Below are 26,689 nucleotides of genomic sequence, written 5' to 3' on the forward strand. Positions count from 1 at the left end.
TATTAAATATATTGAACTTTACATTTACATTTGAAATAATTAATACTAACAAGAATATTATTGTAGATTACATATCAAGACAAAGCTACACAGATTGATATAATAGAAAATGATACACTAGAAGAAATACTCAAACCCTAACTACCCTTTCAATGAAAGTGGACACTATAGGCAATGAGGTAGAAAAGCTAAAGGCTAATGAAGGTAAACTGAAGTCTAAAGCTACAAGTCAGCCGCATGACTATGAAAAAGCAGAGCTATGTCGATCAGAAGACATCAAAAATCTAGAGCTAAAAGGAGATGTTGGGACACTCCATAAAACCCATAACCTTTATCAATCTACATCTGCAGGTACAAGAAAAGGATTTAGCAAACAATGATTGAATCTAAACAAAATATTTGATAAACCATTTATACCAAAAATACAAAAAGACCCTTTATTCGTACCCCCACAAACTACCATATATCTAGAAAGTCTTAACCAAGACAAAAGTCCTATAACCATATAACCAGGTCATATATAGAAAATATCCACAAGATATGAACTTATTTAAATCTTAAATCCAGAGCTATAAATATTCAAGAACCAAACACAGACTATATAACCCAAAAATTACAAGGATTCAACAATTTAATTGCAATACCAAAAACCAATCCAAACCTAGTTAGAACTTGTTTTAGTTACGGACTACTAAATACCGTATATACCCAAGATGGAAACGAATTAACAGCCATACCAGAGATATACAGAGCATTCACCATTTACAAAAAAATAACCAAAGGAAACCTATTTTTTATAAAGTTTTATACTGCACCAGCAGAGATATTATATGATGAAATTAAACTAGTTATACAGGTTGTAAAGATCAGATTAACCAGAGATATGATTATACCAGAAGATATTGGATAACAACCAGAAATACCTAAGGTAGAAATACCAAATTTCTACGCAAATAAATGAGTTATTGGGATATTTACGATTATTCAAGAGCTAGCAAATAATTATCTTAATAGAAACCCTATATGGAGCTACTATTCGCGAGACTAGCAAATGATCTATTCAAATTCAAGAGAGCTACGACAGTCAGATATGGAAGAATTCCAAAAATGGATAATGACATTACTCTATCCAGAAAGACAACCGACTGCAAGATCAATTAAAAAGGAATTTATTTTAGAAGAGCTATTAACAAGATATTACAAATTAATAGGTCATAAATATCCAGATCATTTATGTTCGAGATGTAATAGAGAAGATAATATTATCCCAGAAGTCCAATTAGAATAAAGGATAAAAATTAATCAAGGTAGGTACAAAATAAAAATAGATACAATAAACGAAGAAAAATCAACCAAGAAGATAAGGATCCAGCTGGAAGATAGACAACATGAGATAAGGAAATTGACATAAAGCAGAAAGCGACATAAAGAAGGACGGTCCAATAAAAAGATAAAGGAGAAGACAAGAAGAAAGCTACATGTAAATTATTTTTGTATTTTAGTGAAAAGTTAGGTTTACTTTTTGACTTTTAAGATGTAAATTATTGTATAGCCATTATTAGTTTTTGACTTTTTCGACAAGTGTAGAATATGAATAGTTTTAGGATTTTCATTTTGTAGATTATAAATAGAAAAGCCGTTGGCAATCTAAGGCAAGACTTTCTACACGGAAAGCAAGCCTCCTTGTACACAACCAAAATTTTCTTAAATATTCAATAAAGATATTCAGTTTTATAATCAGCTATGGAAAATCAAAGCCCAGAATCATCAAATCTACAAAAATAGGTATTTTCATTTATAATTATGAATAGCTAAATTCATAAATTTCTGACAATCATGATATAATAAAATAAGTTCATGTTAGTTACTATATAGTAGAATTATTTGAAGGATAATATGTTTTGAAGTTTATTAGCAAAGAAGAAAAAGAGAAAAATTCCCAGAACTATGCCATCCTAAAGGTGAAACCAGTAAGGCAGAGAAGCCGTGATAGGGTAGTAACCAGAGTTGAGGCGATGTTTAGGGAAGAAGTATTCAAACGTTCCATGCTAATAGTGACAGAGGAGCATAATTATCTAAGGATAATCTAGTACATAGTGATCTAAGATGATCATATTTTTTTATGTATATGATTGAAGGGAATATTTTGAAATAAGCATCATATGAAATAAAATGACTAACTACTTATCGGATGAAATGATAGATAGGGTCAAGATACTTATTTTGTATATACTTAAGGATATAGAAATAATAGATATAAGAAAAATCATATGGGAAAAGATACTTGATTTTGAAGATGAGTTACTAAATACTGAATGGATAGAACACGAGTTAGAAAATGTAGATTTTGATGGTAGATATTATTATTCAGATTGGTATTACTCAGACTAAAATGATAAATTATGAATACTTAGAATATTGGAGGAGAGATATGGAGCAAATAAGATTGGTAGAAATACTTATGAAAAAGATCTGCTTGACTACATAAAAACTAGAAATATGGAACATATAGTATACCTTAAAAGTAATATAGAAGAATTAATAAGGTTAAAACAAATAACTAAAGAATGCTATGACATAGCATTTCAACACACATGATAGAAGCAGTATCCAAGTTAATTGGTATTTATCTAACAGATATTGGTCTATATCTATATTTATATATTATGAAAAAATATAATCCAAGTACACCCCCTACCCCCCAAAAAAAATAAAAATAAAATTGGTATGGTTAAAAGTAAGAATAGTATTTTCTAATTTAGGAAGAAGATATAAGAAAATAGGTGAACATTTATATTTAATGTTAGAAAAAGAAGAATTAAAATTAGAAGATAAACTAACAGCTATGGTAAGAATAACAAAAGAAAATGAAGAAATAGACAGGAAAAAAGAAATAGAAAATATAAAACAACAAACTACGGATGAAATACGAAAAATAGAAGAAATAAAAAATAATAGGATTACTGAGTTAGAAAAAGAATTACAAATACTAAAAGATCTATATGAAAAAATACAAAGAGAAAAGGCCTTCCAGGTGGATGTTTATATTTTGGTGGTAACACAACTTCGTCCATAACTTCTCGTGGCACAATCCAGTCCTTATCGGGCATTGGAAATATCGATTCTTGATACATCTTCCTTAATGTTTAGGATAGTAAAACTCAGAGCAATAAGACTTCATATCAACTACACGCTTTCTTTTTAGAACTGCAATCGCGTGTTCACAAGTTATCTCGTCCAATTGGAATCTCCCACAACTGCAAGTCCTTCTATCAAGACATACAATGTACTTACTTCCGTCATCGTAAACCGAATACACATATGTTGATGAATCACTAACCTACAATATTAATTGTAATATGTTAATACACACACACACACACATATATATATATCGATCTTTTGTATAATATTTTTATATCACTTCAAACAAAATAATTGATGCATTTACTGTAACATTTTTCAAAACAAGATTATAAAACAAATAGCCTCTTCTACCATCAATCAAATATTATATAGTATGTCAAACAAAAATAAACATCTAAACTAACCTTAAGCCTTGAAGATTCTGAAGTATTTAGCTGAAGAATTCCTTCGAATCTACTACCAAGTGACGTGTTTGTATAAGATGCTCTTTCTCTATTCTTGCAGTTCCACTTTCCAAATAATTTTCTAGCCTGCTCTAGAAATTCGATTATCGGCAACTCACGTGCTAACTTCAGTTTACCATTTATACACTCTGCTATATTTGAAGTCATCGTCCTACCTCTGTTAACAGGTGCATACACGTGTGCCCACATTTCAAATCCTGCATTCTCAAGATAAGACTTTATCCTCTGATTAATCTTCCCAACTTGATTAAAAAAATCAAAATCATCTTTACGGTATGCCTTGTCCATAGCTTAGTAAATATCGCTAAGTCTATCTTTACTCTTCCTAAAGTTTGAGCAAAAATTCTTCCACAAATGCCAAATGTAGGCAAGATGTGACACATTCAGATATACAATGTCGACAACCTTTATTATTCTTTCATGACGATCGGACACACCACACATACAGTTGCGCTCTCCAAAAGCAATTCTGAAATTTTTGAAAAACCAAGTCCATGAATTGTCATTTTCACTATCAACCACACCATACGCTATCGGAAGAAGGCGTCCTACAATTTTGATAATAAAAAAACTCACGACACTGATACAAGTACACAATTTATCAAACAAAAAAAATATAAGAGATAAAAAAGATTATTATCTGAATAACATCATAGAATAACTATATGTAAAAGTAAAATTTAATTACCTACTCCATCAAGCATGCTTGTGGAAACAAATGTACCTTTATATGCTCTACTCAAATGCGCACCATCAACAACAACTACAGTCCTGTAATACTCGAATCCAATCTTCAAAGGTTGCAACGCAATGAAAAAATACATGAATTTATTATCCTCTGCTTTATGCATTCTAATATGTGAACCAGGATATACAGAATTTAACATGTATGCATATCTAACCATTTGTCGATAACCATCCACATGTTTCTCCCTTATCATCTCAATCACACGTTCTTTAGCCCTCCAAGTCTTCTGATAGTTAATGTCTACACCAAAAGCATTTTTAATATCTTCGATTATTATTCAAAGTGTGTATTCTATTGTAATTTACAAGTTTTAGAGCAGTAAAAATACTAACAAACCCAACTATAGCTTAAAGTTGAGTAAAAACTTGATCTTTTAACGGACATGTGTGGACATTTTAGAAAGCTCTAACTTTAAAAAGTTCAGTCCCCTGCTGACATGATGCTTTAAATATCCAAACACAATCCTCCGAATGGAATCGTAGGACATAGTTGAATCAATGAAAAAAACACTTCAAATATTTTTCCTTCACTTACTGCCAAAAAATAGATTAATAGATACATAAACCACAAAAAATTGTACAACATATATCTAATATAAAACTATTATGTTTGCTTCGTATGTTGATATAGATAAAACTAAAACACAACGAGATGCATAATTAAACATAAATATATAAACTGAGATGCAAGATGATCAAAATGTATCTTTAGCATACAAAAATATATCTTAGCTTTATTAGTCTACTGTCAAAAATTTATGTGAAACAATAATCAACAAATCTTAGATACAAAATTAAATAAAGGTGCAGATTATTAACGACAACTGATACATAAAGAACCATAACATACCTTTTCTTGTCTGATCTTTTAGCATAGAAATTGAAGAAATGCTCAATTGCAAATCTTGCCATAACCGAAATTAGAGTACCCTTATCCTTATAGATTTGTCCAACCTTAACATCACTATGTTTACAGTCAATCATGATCTTGTTCCCCTTCCTATCCAACAAAGGCAAAGGAGCAGATGATCAGGTTTGTAACTAATTAATTTCACAACTTTTTCTGATGGACTTTCCAAACACATTATTGCTCCCACATTCCCATCCAACAGTAATTAACTTGTATACTTATATAATGTAGTGAAGATGAGTGGATAGATTCCAGAACCACGCTCAGTTTTCTTAATTTTGATATACAGCTTCACACACATTTCGTTACGAATTAACAATGGACAAACATTTCCTTCAAGAATGTAACGAGTCTCAATTTTTTTCCTGGTTTTATCTATTTCCAATTCTTCGACAATTGTTGCAATCAGTTTTTCATAAGTTACATGTTCACTTATCATAATTCCATCGCTCTTATATCCCACAGAGTTGATTACGTCAACCCAAACACCAGATGAGATTATGTTAATTACGTCAACCCAAACAATTCTTTTTTAATGCTAGGTTATTCGTTACATCCCTTAAAACATGCTAGTTAGTTTGATTAAAACATGTATCCATAATATGTATCTAAGTTAATTAACTTATTTCTTCAATGGTCAAAAGTTAGGATTTTATGAGATTTATAAAAAAGATGAGATTTTTTGTAAATACTGGTAAACATGTCGTTATATATGTAACTTTTATGGAAAATTACTTGAATAAACAACTTAAGTTTTTAAACTACTAAAAATCCCCCCACTTCTAAAATATTACTTAAATCCCAATATTTACCACTTTTTGGTAAAGTTGAGATACAAGTTTTAACCTCCTACTAAGAAGTGGATTGTGTGCCAAAAAATAATCCATTTATCCTCTCTGTACACCGTTGAATCATGGGTGGTTTCTAATCTAATTTCTCCATCTAATTCAAAAATTTCAAGTAAGGTAATTTTCCCCCATAAAATTAGCTTCAATTTCTTCTATTCCCTTTTTACTTTTTTTTTTTCAAAAAAAATATTTTGCGCAAGTAAAGTAGTCTAAAATTTTGAGTGTTTTGGTTGAGTGATTTCTTTGATTATACCTTTTTAGATTTTATTTTTTGAATTACCATTATGAATAGAGATTCTGGACCTTCGTTTAGTCTTGGGTTTTCTCAGCTAGAAAGTATCAAAGAATCTCAACAACTTGTAAACTTCGTTCTTAGAAATATTGGCTATGACTTTGTTGGTTTTGATGAAAATAGGTTAAAACATAGAAACGATCCCCAAACTGTGAAGAAATTACGGCAAAAACATGCTAAGAAGGACAAGAAAAAAGAAACTGGTTCTAAGAAAAGAGGATCCAACAGTTCTGCAAGTAAAGCTCCCGCCAAGAGAAGAAGAATTGTCAAAGCAATTTGCAGAGATGAGCTTTCTAAGGTAATTGCATTTTTATATCTGTTGAATACTAGGCCGAGATACATATTTTGACTTGGATGATACGTTTAGAAATTCATTGTTTATCTGATTCTTTATTGCCAATTTTATATGTATCTTGTATTTTTTTATAATGAAATTAATATAACAAAAGATACAGGTTTATAAGTACATAGACACATGTTATGTTGACTTGTATCTGTGAGTTATTGTTAATGCTTTGATATGTATCTATTGTTTTTAAATTTTACTAAAAGTCTTATTATAAGAGATACAAGTTATAACTTCATAGATACATGTTGTGTTAACTTGTATCTATGACTTACTGTTAATGTCTTGAAATGTATCTAGTGTTGTATAATTGTTATTGAAAGTTGTATTACAAAAGATAAAAGTTTATAACTACATACATATATCTTGTATTAAATTGTATCTAAATTATGATGTTCTTAGAATTTTTGTCTATATTGTAGTGTCTAAATGTAGATTTGTTGCATCTCAACTAATTTTATCTTTATTGTAATTTGTTTTTGTTTTTAGGAATTGAGTTACGTTATTATGAAATTCCAACTCATCCTCTTAGATTTGTAAGTTCATGCAATTTAAGATTTAAGGATGAAATTAAAGAAGTTGTCGGCCAAGAAGTTTTACACTTGTTTGAGAAGACTATTTTTGGATGTTATCTCAACATGTAACACCCCGAATCTATACCTCGGATGCTACACAGTGCTTATAACCCCAAGGGACCACAAGCTAACCCATGACGGATATATGCTATGAGTACTGAATCATAATGCTGTAATAATGTGGAAAATAGGCTGAAATGCCATAAGGTTCAAAATTTGAATACTGATAAAGAATATCAATATAATAATAATTTGCAAAACTGAATAATATCTGATAATCTAGTATTAAAAGCCTCTAACTGAACTGTCTAAAAGTGGAGTTGATGGGACAATCCCCTAGCTAACTCCGACTACTAAAATATTAAAGCTACTGAAATAAAGACATATCCTCAATAGGTAAGGACTCACTACTAAATCTGATACTGCTGGCTGAATCTGTATATGCGTAGTCGGGAATCTGAGTATCCAAACCTATGATATAAGACATCATAGAGCAAAGAGAAAGTATGCGTCAGTACATGGAATGTACTGGTATGCTAGATGAGGTAAGGCTGAATTCAAGGATTTATATGCATGAACAATAATTGACTAAATGATACATGGATAACTGAAACTGCTATAAATACTGAGTATGCAATACTTTACATATACGTGTATACTGTAACTGAACTTTTATTGAAGCTGAGTTCTAAGTTTTGATAAGTGAGTAACTGATATCTAAAATTACTAATAACTAAGTTACTGACACTGATTGACTATATCTAACTGTCCTGATTCTATAGAACTGAACTGAGTTCTATATTGAGACTAGAACTGAGACTGTGGGAGGTAATCATCTAACCGACATGGCTCTTTCTGAATTGATTGGGGTCCAACTTGTAACCCCAGTTGGAAAAGTGTCAGTACCGTGCCATGGGTAAAGATAAGTTGTTGAGTTACCCTCATCTAGCAGGAACTATAATGAGAATAATGGAACCCTCAGCTGGCAGGTTGATATACCTCATCAACACTCAACTGGAAGGTTGATGTCTCAACCTACGCTGGATACGTAGTTCTAGAACATAAGGACTGCTTCTAAGGATCACACCCTCTACTGGCAGGTGAGCCCCCACCCTTGGATTCACTCGATGTTGAATCCTACTCCTAACTGAATAGATACTGAACTAATTATACTGAGCTGAAGTAGACTAATACTGAGTTCTATAACTGACTGAGTTCACTGAGTTCTGTTAACTGGCTTAGTACTACTATTTCGTGTCATAACTGGGACTATTCTATAACTATTGTAGCTCTAGGTAACAACTAGATTTTCAGGTATTGAATACTCCCAGGACTCAATAGCATGAAAGTCAAGCATAACATAATCTTGAAAAGCATAGCAATGTCCACTTGTTCATAATTCATTAATAGAGACATTTTATCAAACACTTGTAGAGCATAAACTTGTACATATGCTAGCATGTCATGATTACACTATTTAATTCAGATGGACATTCTATTATCCACATGGAGAGCACAACTTAATGCATATAATCATGGGAAGTATGTAAACATTGTAACTACAACACAGAAACTTGCAAATTCAAGGACTATAACATGGGAACTATGCAATTCAACATACATGCTATTTCAATTTCATGGAATCTATAATTAATCATGGATTGAAACTCAATTAATATCATGAATATGAATACAATCCAATTTCAAGTATGTAAATAATGAATCAATCATCTTGTAGTTATAAAAATGGATTCTTGGACTCTATGGGTGTAAGGAACCCATAGATGAACACCTAACATACCTGAATTGATAAGTTCTTGTAGTTCTTGGTGAGTTTCTTGAGATTTGCTCTTGGTTGCTTGAAGATTAGGGTTTGCTAATTGAACGAGAGCTTGTTGATTTTGTGGGAAAAGTTAATAAATAATGGGTTTTAAAATGTTTTTAGGGATTAAATCCCATATCTGGGGGTTTTAAAATCATGGGAAAAGACTAGTTTAACCCTGGTTGAAACTTTTAATTTATGTTAAAATTTTTCAACCCGGGCCCTTGGCGCGATGTGGTGCTATCATGCCGTGTCACTGGAAATTGACAACTGGTAAATTGGCTAGTGGCGCGACGTGGTGGAATCACATTGTCATACTAGATACGAATTTGGGACTCATCGTGATGCAGTGAAATCGCGTAACTTCACTGGAAAAAAGGACAATTGTGAACTGGGTCTATGGCGTTACGCGCCATTATCGCGGAGCAACACTAGAATTTCACAACTGCCATTTGGCTGGCTTCCACGATGCGGTGAAGTATCTGTTGGCACACTGCTTTACCAAATATGCTATAACTCTTTACCCGGGTATCGAATTTGGGCGAATTTTATATCATTGGAAAGCTGACTGAATTTCCCATGCAATGGTAAGCTCTAAACTAAAAAATAATGAGTATTTTGAAAAATTTGTATAGAATAACTCATGTACTGAGAGTTAAATTAAGCTAGGGAAATACGAGGTATTACAATATCTCTCCCTTGGGAACATTCATCCTCGAATGAGACTGATTAAGTTAAGAAACACTGATAGACTAAGTTTTTACATAGAACATGAATATCTAATTCATGGAATATATGACTGAAACTACTGATAAGCTGAGTTTTCATGCTGAATTTGCATATCTGATGCATGAGTACATGGCTAAACTGATTAATGAATGCATGACTGAATATGCAACAGTAAAGAATACCAAGTTTATAACTGTAAGTAAACATGGAACTTAGTAAATCTATGGAAGACTCTTACCTTAAGTTGAATCTGAATTTGCAGAGAAGAGATGAGGATACTGGGTTCGCATATCTGCTTCTTCTTCCCAAGTAGCTCTCTCAATGGACTAATTCCACCAAAGAACTTTGACCAAGGGAACTTCTTTGTTCCTCAGTCTGCGAATCTAATGATCGAGGATCCAGACTGGAACCTCTTTAAAAGAGAGATTATTCTAAATATTTACGCCCTATAAAGGAACTATGACTACTGGGTCACCAATGCATTTCTTTAGCAAGGAGACGTGGAACACTGGATGTACAAAAGCTAGATATGAAGGCAACTCAAGCTCGTAAGCTACCTTTCTGAAATGACTAGGAATTCTGTAAGGATTGACATATCAAGGACTGAGCTTTCCCTTCTTGCCGAACCTCTTTACCCCCTTCATGGGAGAAATTTTTAAGAATAATTATCACTAATATCAAGCTTGAGATCTTTTCTCCCCACATCTGCGTATGACTTTTATCGGCCCTGGGCAGCCCTAAGACTTTCCCTGATCAACTGAACCTTCTATAAGGAATCAAACACTAAGTCAGGCCCTACTACTACGACTTCACCCGCCTCAACCAACCAATTAGAGTTTTGCATATCCTATCATAAAAAGCCTTAAACAGAGCCATCTGAATACTGGAATAGTAACTGTTATAATATATGAATTCGATAAAAGAAAAGTGGTCATCCAAACTACCTTTAAAATCAACAACACAGGCACTTAAAATATCTTTTAGAGTCTGAATAGTCCTTTCTGCTTGACCATCTGTCTGAGGGTGGAAGGCTGTACTGAGGTGAACTTAGGTACCAAGACCTTTTTAGAATGCTTTACAGAAGTGAGAGGTAAAATAGGTACCTCTATATGAGATGATAGAAATTGGAACTCTGTGTAACTTGAACAACACTCTGATATAGAGTTTGGCGTAGTCCTCAAATAAATAGGAAGTATGAACTGGCAAGAAGTGAGCTGATTTGGTCATCCTGTCTACAATGACCCAAATAGAATCACGCTGATGATGAGTACAAGGCAATCCTATCACAAAGTCCATATTCACTTCTTTCCATTTCCATATGGGAATATTGAACTCCTACAAGGACCTACTAGGTTTCTGGTGCTCAATCTTAACCTGCTGACACGTTGAGCACTTAGCTACAAACTCCATAATATCTCTCTTCATCCTACTCTACCAATAGACCTCCCATAAATTACGATACATCTTAGTGTCCCCTGGATGAATAGAGTAATGCGTATCGTGTATTTCTGTAAGAATTCATTGCCTCAAGTCATCTACACCTAGCACGCATAGCCAACCCTGGAAATGCAACACACCATCTCCCTCTTGGGAGAAAACCTCTACTTTATAACCTCTGACTAACTCTTTCAACTTAATAAGGATGGGATTTCTATCCTGCTTTTCCTTTACATCAAAAACCAGAGATAATTCTGAACTATTCTGCACCCATACAGTACCTTATGTTGAATCGACTAAGTGGACACCTAGTCAGGAAAGCTGATGAACTTCCCGAGCTAACTTCTTCTTACCATTCTCAAAATGAGCCATACTACCCATAGACAACCTACTGAGAGCATCTGCCACTACATTGGCCTTGCCCGGGTGATACAAAATACTCATGTTATAATCTTTTAGTAATTCTAACCACCTCTTCTGATGTAGATTCAAATCTTTATGATAAAATACATACTGGAGGCTCTTGTGATATGTGAACACATCCACATGCACCCCATATAAATAGTGACTCCAAATATTTAAGGCAAACACTATAGCTGCTAACTCAAGATCATGGGTAGGGTAATCCTTCTAATGGGGATTAAGCTATCTAGAAGTGTAGGCTATAACCTTACCTCTCTACATGAGGACATAAACTAAACCTACTCTGGATGCATCATACTACAGAACAAACCCATCTAAACCATCTGGTAGAGTTAAAACTAGGCATAAGGTGAGTCGAGTCTTTAACTCCTGAAAACTCTTCTTGTAAGAATCTGACCATCGGAACTTGACTTTATTCTGAGTCAATCTGGACATGGGGGATGCAATAGATGAAACCCCTTCAACGAACCGATGGTAATATCTATCTAAACCTAAGAAACTCCTGATATTTGATGGAGAAATAGGTCTAGGCCAGTTACTCACTACTTCAGTCTTTTGAGGATCAACTCTAACACCATAACTGAAAATAATATAACCAAGGAATGCTATTGACCTTAGCTAAAATTCACACTTACTGAATTTGGTGAACAACTGATGAGCTTTGAGAGTCTGAAGTACGATTCTAAGATGATCTGCGTGATCATTCTCACTATGGGAATAGATAAGTATGTCATCGATGAAGACTATAACGAACATGTCCAAGTACTACTTGAACACGCGATTCATTAAGTCCATGAAATCTGATAGGGCATTAGTAAGACCAAAGACATGACTAGAAATTTGAAGTGACCATACTGAGTTCGGAAAGCTACTTTCAGAATGTCACATTCTCCAACCCTGAGCTGATGATAGCCTGATCTGAGGTCTATCTTAGAAAAGTAACTGACGCCCAAAAGTTGGTCAAACAAGTCATCGATTCTAGGAATTGGGTATTTATTCTTGACTATTAGTTTGTTCAACTGATGGTAGTCTATACACAATCTGAGGGAATCGTCTTTCTTATGCACGAATAAGATTGGTGCACCCTATGGGGAAATGTTAGGTCTGATGAACCCCTTATCTAATAGTTTCTTTAACTATTCTTTTAACTCTCTAAGTTTATCTGGTGCCATTCTATATAGTGGAATAGATATAGGCTGAGTGTCTGGAAGAAGGTCTATTTTGAAGTCGATTTACCTTATGGGAGAACTCCAAGAAGATCTTCAGGAAACACATCAGAGAATTCATTACCAAAACTAAATCAAGATTGGGAGTCTCTAAACTAGATTCTTTCACTCACACAAGATGATAAACGCATCCCTTGGATATCATTTTTCTCACTCTAAGTTATGAAATCAACTGACCCTTCAGCGTTGGGGTACTACCTCTTGATTCAAGGATTGATTCATTTGGAAACTAAAAATGAACAATTCTGTTCCTACAATGAACTGAGGCATAGCATGAATAGTGCCAATCTATGTCGAGAATGACATAACTTTTTGAGATATCATAATCGGATAGTTCTTGTATACCCATCAGGATATGATAGATTTACCCACTTGTGTAGAAACTTAGAAAGGCTCTTCTAGGATTTCTAGACTGACTCCGAAGTTAATGTCTATATAAGAAGTTGCGAAAGACAAAGAAGCTCCTGTATCTAGCAAGGAATAAAAATATAAATGGAAGACCTGTAACGTTCTAGTAACCACATCAGGAGAATTTTCCTGATCTTGTCTAGGTTGAAGTGCATAAAACCTATTTGGGCGTTGCCCACTGGTGGCACTGGAAGCGGCACCCTGGTGATTTAGGTGACCGAACTGAGCTGGGGACAATTATACTGACCCTGAGAACCTGGCTGAGGATAATCTCTGATTATATGGCCTGGCTTTCCACACCCAAAATAAACATCACTGCCAGCCCTGCAGATACTCTGATGATTTCTGTCGCATTTATATCATAGGGGATTTGTTTGAGCACTGCTGACACTACCCTGAGATTTAGAGCCTGGAGCTCTACCCTTGTTACCGTTTCTGAACTTAGGTACCGGAGCACTAGTGGAGGACGAAGTTGGAACCAAAGATTTTGGGAGAAATTGAGAACAATTACCACCCTTTAACTTAGGTTGAGTGAAATTGAAACTATCTGTTCTATCTTTCTTATTCTCTCTCGCTTTCTATTTTTTCGTATTCTTAGCTTCTTCTATCTGCTGAGCATGGACCATGAGCCTGGATATGTCCATATCCTTAATTAACATCATTGTTCTGCACTTCTTAACCATACTTTCTGGCACCCCAGACACAAACTTGCTCATTCTAAATCTTAGATTTTGTCAACAAGATTTCGTAGTTGCTTTTCCAAAATCCAATAACTGGCTCTACCTAATGTACCAACAAAACAAGTGCTGGAATGATGAGATATTTTCATAATGGACATCCAAATTCAAACTTTGTGACATCGTGAAAGTACATTTCCATTAGTATATTTATTTCAGACTGTATGATATGCATTTCGAATTTGTGATATCTACGATGATGTGTTATAGACTATCACATGAGGTTGTTACATTGACTACCTAAGTTAGAATAATTGTGTAAGCTAAAGATCATGCAATATTAACTTGTATTTGTCAAATCTTGATGATGTCCTGACAGTAAAGATATTTTTGGTATGTTTTTGCCTGAATGTATTTTGTATTAGATACATAACAACAAAACATGTATCATTCTATATGAATATGTATCTTGTTCATTTTTTTCTATTTCAATTTCCTGTATTTTCCCTCTAATTACCTTAGATATATAAAGAATTTAATCTATATCTCTTTTAGTTTTAATCATTACAGTTGCCTGCTCTAATATGTATTCCATTTTATTGTATTTTGAATAGTATGTGGATGTCATCATGTACCACTTGTGGAAGAAGTATAAGAACAAGAATTTTCCAATCAACAGATACACTATAGCAGATTGCTTTTTCAAAGTGTACATCGATAAGGCATATGTAAATTACTATAAAGCTGACGTTGGTAAGGATTTTGCAACTCAAGATGCGTCTGCAAAGACTGATGAGGTTGCTGATATGGAGATGTCATTGATTAACACCATCAAGGGGTTTAGTCCACGCGCAGGCCATCCTTGTCATCTGGTTAATGAGTTCTTTATACCCATTAACTGTGTTAGTGCCTTTCACTGGCTATTGACAGTCATTGATTTAAAGGATCAATGCATTCATGTGTACGATTCAATGACCTCTTCACGAAAAAGAACAAAAACAAGAGTGATTGAGAAGTTGGCTGTAATGATTCTGACTTACCTTCAGTATAGTGATTTTTTTAAGCAAAAGGTACCACCTAACTGGACTACATTGGCATCCTACAAAGGAAAGATCAAACGTGATCCATTTCAAGTGGAATACGTATCCGAGATAGCACAAAAAGATTTAGGAAGTTTGTAAGTATTACATTTCTTTTCGTTGTTTTCATTATCGTATACGTGTATATTGGTCTTTTTAATTAAATTAGTAATTGTTATGCAGGGATTGTGGTGTATTTGTAGTTTTCTATGTTGAGTATCTATGCAAGGGATTAGGCATTCCATCTTTGGGTATTGATTCTTAAGAACATCATCTGATATATGCTAGTCTTTTGTGCAAGTATGGATCTGAAAAAGCAGAGCATGACTATTTTAGTGAGAATGACGATCCACCAAGGCCAAGGAGAAAGCTTGCACAAAAAGAAACATACCGTGTTTTGAATATTCAGTAGTTGTTTATTTGTTATCTAATTGGATATTAAAAGCGTTGATGATGTTAGAAACTTTGATGATGAAAGTGATGTTTAGATAAACATATATTATTTTCTTTAATGATTAAATACTTATATTTTGTCATCCATTATAACGCAATGCTAAAGCATTTAAATATATATTTATGTTTTTTTATATGTTTTTCTTACACTTTTTACAGACATTGTATTAGATACATATTTTAAAATATTTTACAATTGTACGTATCTAAAATAAAGAAACATTTATTACAATATAATGGTACTAACCATCACAATATTGCATTATTGTATATATATAGCATTTTTTGTTCCTTCTAATACATGTTGTCTCTAACGTGCATAACAATTTATAGCAGAACTTAATAGAGCTAACTCTTAAAACTATTGACATATTAGAGTTTACAAGTGATACAAATTATTTAAACTCGTATCTATTATTTTATATGAGATATATCTATCATATTGTATGTGTCTATTATAAGGAAACATATTTTACTATATAATGACAGTAACCAACAAATTATTAAATTTTTATGTATCTGTAACTATTTTTTGTTTATCGGAATACATGTTTGACTATACCCTGCATAACAAATTAAAGCAGAACTTATATGACTACATCTTAATAATGCAAAAAAATTATATTTCACAATTGATACAAATTATTAAAACTTGTATCTATAAATTTATGGAAGATACATCCTATAAGAATGTGCAACTTTTCAATCACTTAATATGGCAGAATTACTAATATACAATTTAATAACATTGTCAGTTCAATATATCTTAATTTCTATCTGATGTGTAACTCCAAAATACATCATAAAAAATAGATATATAACAAATTAACAAAGGAACATAAAAGCTGTTTATTTTGGTAATTGTTAATCCTAAAAAATTTTAACAAAATCAGTAGTAACATCAATTAAAATGTTGAATCAAACAAATAAAAAATCCAGCAACAAGCAAAGAAACATTTCAACATTATTCATTAGACAATTACATGGTCACTCATCCTTTGGAAAAAAGTTGCAAGTATGTCTGTTGTGACCTTCATAACCACATCTCCCACAATAATTCCTACTGGATGTGATTGTTTCACTTGATTTCTTGTGCCTATTTTTCTTTGGCCTTCCAAGTGGATGTTTGTAGTTTGGTGGTAACACAACTTCGTCCATAACTTCTTGTGGCACAATCCAGTCCTTATTATCGGGCATTGGAAACTTCGATTCTTGATGCGTCTTTCTTAATGTTTCAGGATAGTAATATTCGGAGCAATAAAGCTTCATATCAACTACGCGCTTGCTTTTTAGAACTGCAATTTCATGTTCACAAGTTATCTCGTCCAATTGGAATCTCCCACAACTGCAAGTCCTCCTATCAAGACTACTATGTACTTCTTGCCGTCATCGTAAACTGAATACACATATGTTGATGAAGCACTAACCTATAATATTAATCATAGTATGTTAACACATAGATACATATCGATCTTCTGTATAATATTTTTGTATCACTTCAAACAAAATAATTGATGCATTTACTGTAACATTTTTCAAAACAAGATTATAAAACAAATAGCCTCTTCTAACATTAATCAAATATTATATAATATGTCAAACAGAAATAAGTATCTAAACTAACCTTAAACCTTGAAGATTTTGAAGTATTTAGCTAAAGAATTCCTTCGAATCTACTACCAAGTGATATGTTTGTATAAGATGCTCTTTCTCTATTCTTGCAGTTACACTTTCCAAACAATTTTCTAGCCTTCTTTAGAAATTCAATTATCAGTAACTCACGTACTAGCTTAAGTTTACCATTTATACAACCATTTATACACTCTGCTATATTTGAAGTCATTATCCTACCTCTGTTAACAGGTGTATGCATGCATGCCCACTTTTCTAATCCTGTATCCTCAAGATAAGACTTTATCCTCTGATCAATCTTTCCAACTTGATTAAAAAAAATCAAAATCATCTTTACGGTATGCCTTGGCCATAGCATAGTAAATATCGCTAAGTCTATCTTTACTCTTCCTGAAGTTTGTGTAAACATTCTTCCACAAGTGCCAAATGCAGGCAAGGTGCGGCACATTCGAATATACAATGCTGACAGCCTTTATTATGCTTTCATGATGGTAGGACACAACACACATACTGTCGCGCTCTCCAAAAGCAATTCTAAAATTCTCAAAAAACCAAGTCCATGAATTTTCATTTTCATGTCAACCACACCATACGCTAGCGGAAGAATGCATCCTACAATTTTGATAATAAAAAAACTCACGACGCTGATACAAGTACACAATTTCTCAAATAAAAAAAACATAACAAATAATAAAGATTATTATTTGAATGAATGACATCACAGAATAACTATACATAAAAGTAAAATTGAATTAACTTCTCCATCAAGTGTGCTTGCGGAAACAAATGTACCTTTATAAGCTCCACTCAATTGCGCACCACCACCAACAACTACAGGCCTGCAATACTTGAATCCAATCTTCAAAGGTTGCAATGCAATGAAAAAATACATGAATTTATTATCCTCTGCTTTATGCATTCTAATATGTGAACCTGGATATACATAATTTAAAATGTATACATATCTATCCATTTGTCGTTAACCATCCGCGGGTTTCTCACTTATCATCTCAATCGCACGTTCTTTAGCCCTCCAAGCCTTCTAAGAGTTAATGTCTACACCAAAAGCATTTTTAATATCTTCAATTATATCATTCGGAGTGTGTATTCTCTTGTAATTGACATGTTTTGGAGAAGCAAAACCACTATCAAACCCAACTGTAGCTTTAAGTTGAGTAAAAACTCGATCTTTCAACGAGCATGTGTGGATATTTGAGAAAGTTCTAACTTTTAAAATTTTAGTCCCCCGCCGATATGATGCTTTATATATCCAAACACAATCCTCTTAACAACATCGTAGGACATAGCTGAATCAATTAAAACAAAACTTCAAACTTTTTTCCTTCACTTACTGCCAAAAACAGATTAATAGATACATAAACCACAAAAAATTGTACAACATGTATCTAGTATAAAAATATTATGTTTGCTTCATATGTTGATATAGATTAAACTAAAACACAATGAGATACATCATTAAACATAAATATATAAACCAAGATGCAAGATGAGAAAAATATATCTTTAGCATAAAAAAATGTATCTCGACTTTATTAATTTGTTGTCAAAAATTTATGTTAAACAATAATCGACAAAAATTAGATACAAAATTCAATTAAGGTGCAGATTATTAACCACAATTGATACATAAAAAACCATAACATACCTTTTCTTGTCCAATCTTTTAGCATAGAAATTAAAGGAATTCTTAATTGTAAACCTTGTCATAACAGAAATCAGAGTACCCTTATCCTTATAGATTTGTCCAACCTTAACATCGCTATGTTTGCAGTAAGTAATGATCTTGTTCCCTTTCTTATCCAACAAAGGCTAAGGAGCATAAGAATCATATTTGTAACTAATTAATTCCGCAACTTTTTATGATGGACTTTTCAAACACATTACTGCTCCGACGTTTCCATCAAACAAAATTTCACTTCCAGACATATCTAATGTAGTGATGATGAGTGGATAGGTTCCAAAACCACGCTCAGTTTTCTTAATTTTGATATACAGATCCACACTCATTTTGTTATGAATTAACAACGGACAAGCATTTCCTTCAACAATCTAACTAGCCTCAATTTTTTTCCTGGTTTTGTCTATTTCCAATTCTCTGGCAATTGTTGCAATCAATTTTTTCTAAGTTACATGTTCACTGATCATAATTCCATCACTCTTATATCCCACATAATTGGTTTCATCAACCCAGTCACCGAAATGATGTAACAGCACTGAAATAGTAATTTCAAATACACCAACAAAATTAACAAATCAAAAAAAAGTAGAGGTCATCCAAACTTTTGAACAATCCATAGGAAGTTTATGCTATTTCAAAATAGATTATGTGATAGGTTTTTTATTAGAATGGTGAAATAACAATCTAATTACCATAAATCATGGAATTTTATTTTGTTTTTATCATAATTAGTTAGATTAATTGTTGTTTTAATGCTAGGTTATCCGTTACATCCCTTAAAATGTGCTAGTTAGTTTGATTAAAATATGTATCCGTAGTATGTATATAAGTTAATTAACTTGTATCTTCAATGGTCAAAAGTTTTGATTTTACAAAATTTTAAAAAAGGATGGAATTTTTTGTAAATACTGGTAAATATATCGTTATATATGTAACTTTTACAATATATATTTGTGTATGAAGCCATTAAGAAAACAAATCAATGTTCACTCGAACAAGGCCCAAACATACCTTAATAATTGAATTGAGCTAAACATATTAAAGTAGGGCTTACCAACAGGAGTAGATGAATTTAGTGATGGGTTGCGCCATGTGTGCACATTCTTGAACTTGCATCATGAATTGACACAACACAAGAGACGTCAATGCATGAAATGTATTGGTATCTAAAATTGGGAAGGGAAACATAACATAGTATACATGTATGAAACTGAAACAAGAGACTCATAACAAAGGGACATGGAACAATATATACATAAATCATCAATTATGAAGGTAAAATACAAGTTAGCATCATTAATTAGCTATTGAATTGGATGGTATAACCAACATCAATACATAATACGCCATGAGCTATATTGGTCTGATCAAAACCTGATCAACTGAGCTCCAATCATATATATCGCATGAATTAGTATCCTTCTGTATATAACATCATCAAGGTATGCCAAATCATTCTCACTGAGGGAATATGAGAAGTCATAGAAATTATAGAATGAACCATGCCTACGTCCGTAAACATAGTTTCCAATAGTAGGTTCCTTTTACTCACAACTTCTCAATTAACCATCTAATTCTTTTAAGTCCATATTATAAAACCATCCAATAGATTTGTAAAGGTTCATATAAAATTAGTGCCCTCACATCATACTAGTAAATTCATGAGTTCATAACATAAATAAACTTTATAAATGTTGTGGGAATATTATAGTACTTAGACAATTTATGAAAGGTAGCACAAAATGCTTCCTTGAAAAATATAAAAAGAAAGGGGGTTTTAAGAAAAAAGGAACTTCATGGGTTAGAACTTTCAAAATTGATTCACCATTAAATTCGTGAACTTCATATATGTCTCAAAAGGGATCATAACATTTCATGATTTCATAGGGTTTATGATTTACTCAAGTTTATAAGAAGAAATTTAAAAAGTTCATATACGAGGTTAATCGAATGGGACAAGAACCAGAGTGAAGGGCTCTCTTGAATACAATTGATGAATTGAATACCTTACTAAGTTAACATAAGATATGACTCTAACCCTAGACTATCAAAATGACACTAAAATAGTTATAAGGAGGTTATAGCCAAAGAAATTGTGATGTTGGGCAACTTTACATATGTAAGACCCACAGAATCCTAGCTTAACTCAGTCCTTTAGAGCATGAAAAGAGGTTTCAGACTAAGAGATTTCAGCTAAGTATTTATTCTTAGTACTATTTTTTAGCCTTCTTAAGTTGGCAATCTGATTTTTAAAACCCTTATGACCTTAGAATGTCGATCTTTGGATTGAATCATGATCAGGTGTGTTAATAGGTCACATTGGGTGAGTTTTGGATTTTTTGGATGTAGTTTAAGGCATGTTTGGGAGTCCAAAATAGTGGATCAATGCGATCTTAATGCGTCATATCGCCCATCGCGTCGAACTGGATTTTTCACTAGCCTTCAGTGCAAATTCTAGTGAGCCAATGTGATATCAACGCGTCACATTGGTTATCACATCGACCATCGATGTGACACCCAGAGCGTCATTGGGAACGATCTCTGCACATTTAATTTCGCATCCAGAGGGGTAATTAAGTCATTTCCCTACTTCTTATCAGCCCCAAAACACGAAATTAATCATCCAAAAGAGCAAAATCACTCACTTTCTCTCAAATACTCTCAAGAACAAAAACCTAGAGAATCCAATTTCAAGTTCAAGCTCCAAGAACACGCCATCAATCTTCACGAATTTGATTATGAAGGTATATTAGGTGTTCATCTAAGGGTTTCCATCCACCCTTGGAGTTCAAGAACCTCTTTTAAAACTATAATTTAATTGTTTTCATGAATTTCATGTTGAATTAATTGTATTCATGTTCATGATATTATATGGGTTTTAATCTATGGTTTACTACAAATTTCATGAAATTAAATTAGAATGTGTGGTGAATTATATGATTTGCATGTCAAACCCTTGAAATTTCAATTGATTATTATATCCATGATGTCATGTGTTGACTATACTTATGTGAAATAACTATGCTCTCCAAGTGTTTGATAGAATGCCTATGTAAATTGAATAGTGAAATCATGATATATCAGCATATGGTCCCATTCATATACAAGTTCATGTATCTCAATTGTTTGACAAAATGACTAGGTGAATGTATTGTTAACAAGTATTTATTGTTATGTTTTTCAAGATCATGCCATGCTTTAATTTCCATGCTTTCGAGTCCTGGGGGTATTTAATACCCAAAAATATAATTGTTTACCTAGAGCTATAGTAGTTATAGAACAGTCTCAGTAATGTCACAAATAAAAGTACTCAGTCAGTTGCAGAACTTAGTGAAACTCAGTATCAGTCCAGCTCAGCTCAGTATCACGAACAATGTATTTAGTTAGTTAACAAAACTCAGTGAACTCAGTCTAGTTCAGTCAGTTAGCAAGATTAGTAACAGTTCAGTCAAGCCTAGTACAATCTAGAAATTAGTTTAGTTAGGAGTAGGAATTAGCATCGAGTGAACCAAAGGATAAACGCTCACTTTCCAGTAGAGGGTGTGATCCTTAGTAGCAGTCCTTGCATTCTAGAACTACGTAGCCAGTGTAGGTTGAGATATCAACCTGCCAGTTAAGGGTTGATAAGGTGTTTTACCTTCCAGGTTAGGGTACCACCATTCTCATTCATGGTACCTGCCAGATGAGGGTGACTCTTTAGCTTATCTTTACCCGTGGCACGGTACTAACACCCTTTCAGCTGGGGTTACAGGTTGGACCCTAATCTATTCAAAGAGGGATATTTTGGTTAGATGATTACCTTCACAGTTTAAGTTTTAGTTTCAAACTCAGTATAGAACTCAGTTCATTTCTATAGAATTAGGACTGTCAGACACAGTCACCCAGCTCAGTATAGAACTCAGTTTAGTTATACAGAATTAGGACTGTCAGAAATAGTCACCCAGTTATTAGTAACTCAGTTCTCAGTATTTCAGTATTCAGTGATCTCAAATACAGTAAATTAGATTTAATGCAACATTGTATAATCAGTATTTACAGTAATTTCAATTATATATGTACTCTCATTCAGTTATACACATGTTACTCAGTCAGTTATTGTTCATGCATATGAACCCTTACATATTAGCCTAACATACTTAGCTTACCAGTACATTCAAAGTACTGACACATACTCTTTATTTTACACTATGATGTCTTATATCATAGGTTTAGATACACGGGCTCCTGACCGTACTTAGCAGCCCATCCTATCAGCAACAGATTTAGTGGTGAGTTCTTATAGTTCGAGGATAGAGTTATAATTTTAGTATTTCAATAGTTTTGTATATTCAGTAGTTGGAGTTAGTTGTGGACTTATCCCATCAACTCCACGTTCAGACAGTTTGAGGTTTTCAAGCAAGATTATTTCAGATAGATGTTTAACTTTTGGTATTTATTAATTAGTATTCATTATTTATTTTTAGATCATGAACCTTATGTCATTTCAACCTATTTTCTGTATTATTTTAGTATTATTATTCAGTGGTCACAACAGGTGCCAGTCATAGGTTAGATTATGGTCCTTCGGGGTCATGAGCACCGTGTGACATCTAGGGAGCAGACCTGGGGCATTACAAACTTGGTATCAGAGCCTAAGGTTCAATAGAGTTCTAGGGAGTCTAAAATCCACATCTAGTAGAGTCTTGTGCATGGGTGTGTAGTGGGCCACACTTATGGATAAGAGGCTATGAGACATTTTTAGAAAAAATTTCCCTTCTATCAGTATTCATGTCGTACAAGTGGGCATGAGATCAAGTTAAACTCTCTGTATAATCTAAGTTTCCCTTCTGTTTATAGAATATGCCTCCTAAAAAGGCTAACGAAAAAAGAAATGGAAATCAGCCAACACTTTCGCCCATTTAGGTACATCTCCTAAATGAGAATGTTTCTCCCTCCAAACTCAGGACTGCTGTCACTGCCTTAGCTTATTTAGTAGTTTCTCAAAACAATAAACTGGCTATCATCCTATCTAGGCTTATGGCTCATGCTCTGCAGAGTGAAAAGGAGAAGTGTAGAGAAAATAAAAGAGAATAAGAGGGCTAGAACGTCAAGGACAAAGAGTGGCCAAGAAAATCATCCTAGCCAAAAATATGGAAAAAACTATCAGGACGTGTGTAGGGCTGGTAGTGGGTTGTGTTTCGAATGTGGCAAGCTAGGTAATAGAATCAGAGATTGTCCTCAGTCAGGTTCTCAGGGTCAGTACAATTATCCTTCAGCTCAGTCCAGTTGCCCAAATTAGTAGGGTTCCAATTCTAGTGCCACCAGTGGGCAATGCCTAAACAGGCTTTATGCATTTCAGTCTTGACAAGATCAGGAAAGTTCTCTTGATGTGGTCATTGGTAAATTACAGATTTTCCATTTATATGTTTATGCTTTACTAGATCCAGGAGCTTCTTTGTCCTTTGTAACTCCTTAAATAGATGTTTATTTTGGAGTCATCCTAGTAGATCCCTTCTCAATATCTACCCTAGTGGGTAAATCTATCATAGCCCGATGGGTATACAGGAACTGTCTAGTTATGGTATCTCAGAAAGTTACATCAGCAGACTTAGTAGAGCTAGAGATGATGGATTTTGATTTGGATCCACTCATGTTATGCTTTAGTTGACTACAGAAACAAAATTGTCTATTTTTAGTTTCCAAATGAACCTATCCTTTAATGGAGGGGTAGTACTTTAGCACTTAGGGGTCAGCTTATTTCTTATCAAAGGGAGAGAAAAATGATATCTAAAGGGTGTGTCTAACATCTTTTTTAAGTTAAGGATTCTAGTTTCGAGACTCCTAGTCTTGAGTCAGTTCCAGTAGCATGTAAATTTCCAGATGTGTTTCTCAAAGATCTTCCTGGAGTCCCTCTCAAGTGGGAAATTGACCTTGAAATAGACCTTCTTCTCAAAACCCATCCTATCTCTATTCCGCCATATAGAATGGCATCAGCTAAACTTAGAGAGCTAAAAGAACAGTTAAAGGATCTCCTAGATAAGGGATTTATCAAACCCAGTGTATCCCCTTGGGGTGCACCAGTCTTTTTCGTGCATAAGAAAGATGATTCACTCAGAATGTGTATTGAATACCGTTAGTTGAACAAAGTCACGGTCAATAAGAAGTATCCACATCCCAGAATTGATGACTTGTTTGACCAACTTCAGGGTGCTAATTAATTTTCTAAGATAGACCTCAGATTAGGCTATCATCAGCTCAGAGTCAGAGAATGTGACATTCCAAAAACAGCCTTCAGAACTCGGTATGGTCACTTTGAATTCCTAGTCATGTCATTTGGTCTTACCAATTCCCAAACAACTTTCATGGTCTTTATAAATCGCGTGTTCAAGTATTACTTGGACATGTTTATCATAGTATTCATTAACGATATTCTTGTCTACTCCCGTAGTGAACATGATTATGCTGACCATCTAAAAAAATGTTGTAAACCCTCAGAGCCCATCAGTTGTTCGCCTGATTCAGTAAATTCTAATTTTGGCTAAGGTCAGGAGCTTTTCTTGGTCATATAGTTTTCGGTGATGGCATTAGATTTGATCCTCAAAAGACTGAAGTAGTGAGAAATTAGCCCAGCCCTATCTCTCCATCAGATATCAGGACTTTCTTGAGTTTGGATGGCTATTATCGATGGTTTGTTGAGGGATTTTCCTTTATTACATCCCCCATGTCTAGATTGACATAGAAGTAAGCCAAGTTCCCATGGTCAGATTCTTATGAGAAGAGTTTTCAGGAGTTGAAGACTCGAATCACTACAGCCCCAGTTTTTACTTTACCAGATAGTTTAAATGGGTTTGTGGTATATTGTGATGCTTCTAGAGTTAGTTTGGGGTGTGTTTTGATACAGAGAGGTAAGGTCATAGCCTATTCCTCTAGACATCTTAATCTCCATGAAAAGAACCATCCCACTCATGATTTTAAGTAAGCAGCTATAGTATTTGCCTTAAAGATTCAGAGGCATTACTTATATGGAGTACATGTTGATGTGTTCACAGATCACAAAAACTTATAGTATGAATTCTCTCAAAAACATTTGAATTTGCCTCAGAGAAGGTTGTTAGAGTTGTTGAAAGACTATGACATAAGTGTTTTGTATCATTCCGACATGGCCAATGTAGTGGCTAATGCTATCAATAGGATATCTATGGGTAGTGTTACTTATATAGAGGATGGAAAGAAGAAGTTAGTTAAGAAAGTTCATCTTCTTGCCCAACTAGGTTTCCACTTAGTCGATTCAATAGAGGGTGGCATATGGGTTTAGAATAGTTTGGAATCATCTCTTGTTTTTGAAGTAAAAGAAAAGTAGGATAGGGATCCCAGTCTAGTTTATCTAAAAGAGTCAGTCAGAGATCAGAAAGTAGAGGTTTTCTTCCAAGGGGGAGATGGTGTGTTACGCTGCCATGGTAGACTATGTGTTCCATGTGTAGGTGGTGTGAGATAGCGGTTCTTATATAAGTGCATGGTGCATGCTACTCGATTCACCCGGGCACCACCAAGATGTACCGTGACTTGCGGGAAGTCTATTGGTGGAGTGGGATGAAGAGAGACATTATAGAGTTTGTAGCTAAGTACTCGACATGTCAGCAGGTTAAGATAAAACATTAGAAGCCTAGTGAGCTATGCAGGAGTTTAGTATTCCCTCTTAGAAGTGGGAGGAGGTGAACATGGATTTTGTGAAAGGTTTACCCCATACTCATCATCAACATTATTCAATTTGGGTCATTGTGGATAGGATGACGAAA

General features: G+C 33.8%; 2 protein-coding genes across 2 annotated transcripts; one reads left to right on the forward strand and one right to left on the reverse strand.

Annotated features, from left to right (window-relative positions):
- The first annotated feature begins 1,644 nt into the window (after positions 1 to 1,644).
- Positions 1,645 to 15,815, forward strand: LOC124895749. The gene is made up of 4 exons (XM_047406178.1): positions 1,645 to 1,785; positions 6,532 to 6,706; positions 14,666 to 15,228; positions 15,314 to 15,815. The coding sequence occupies exons 3-4, from the start codon at positions 14,681 to 14,683 to the stop codon at positions 15,393 to 15,395; spliced, it is 630 nt and encodes a 209-aa protein (XP_047262134.1). The 5' UTR covers positions 1,645 to 1,785; positions 6,532 to 6,706; positions 14,666 to 14,680; the 3' UTR covers positions 15,396 to 15,815.
- On the reverse strand, positions 3,140 to 3,899 carry LOC124895759. The gene is made up of 2 exons (XM_047406187.1): positions 3,552 to 3,899; positions 3,140 to 3,340 (listed from the first exon to the last, which is right to left on the reverse strand). The coding sequence occupies exons 1-2, from the start codon at positions 3,897 to 3,899 to the stop codon at positions 3,140 to 3,142; spliced, it is 549 nt and encodes a 182-aa protein (XP_047262143.1).
- Positions 15,816 to 26,689: the final 10,874 nt, after the last annotated feature.

Source organism: Capsicum annuum, unplaced genomic scaffold, assembly GCF_002878395.1.
Source record: "Capsicum annuum cultivar UCD-10X-F1 unplaced genomic scaffold, UCD10Xv1.1 ctg995, whole genome shotgun sequence".
Classification (NCBI taxonomy): Eukaryota; Viridiplantae; Streptophyta; class Magnoliopsida; order Solanales; family Solanaceae; genus Capsicum; species Capsicum annuum.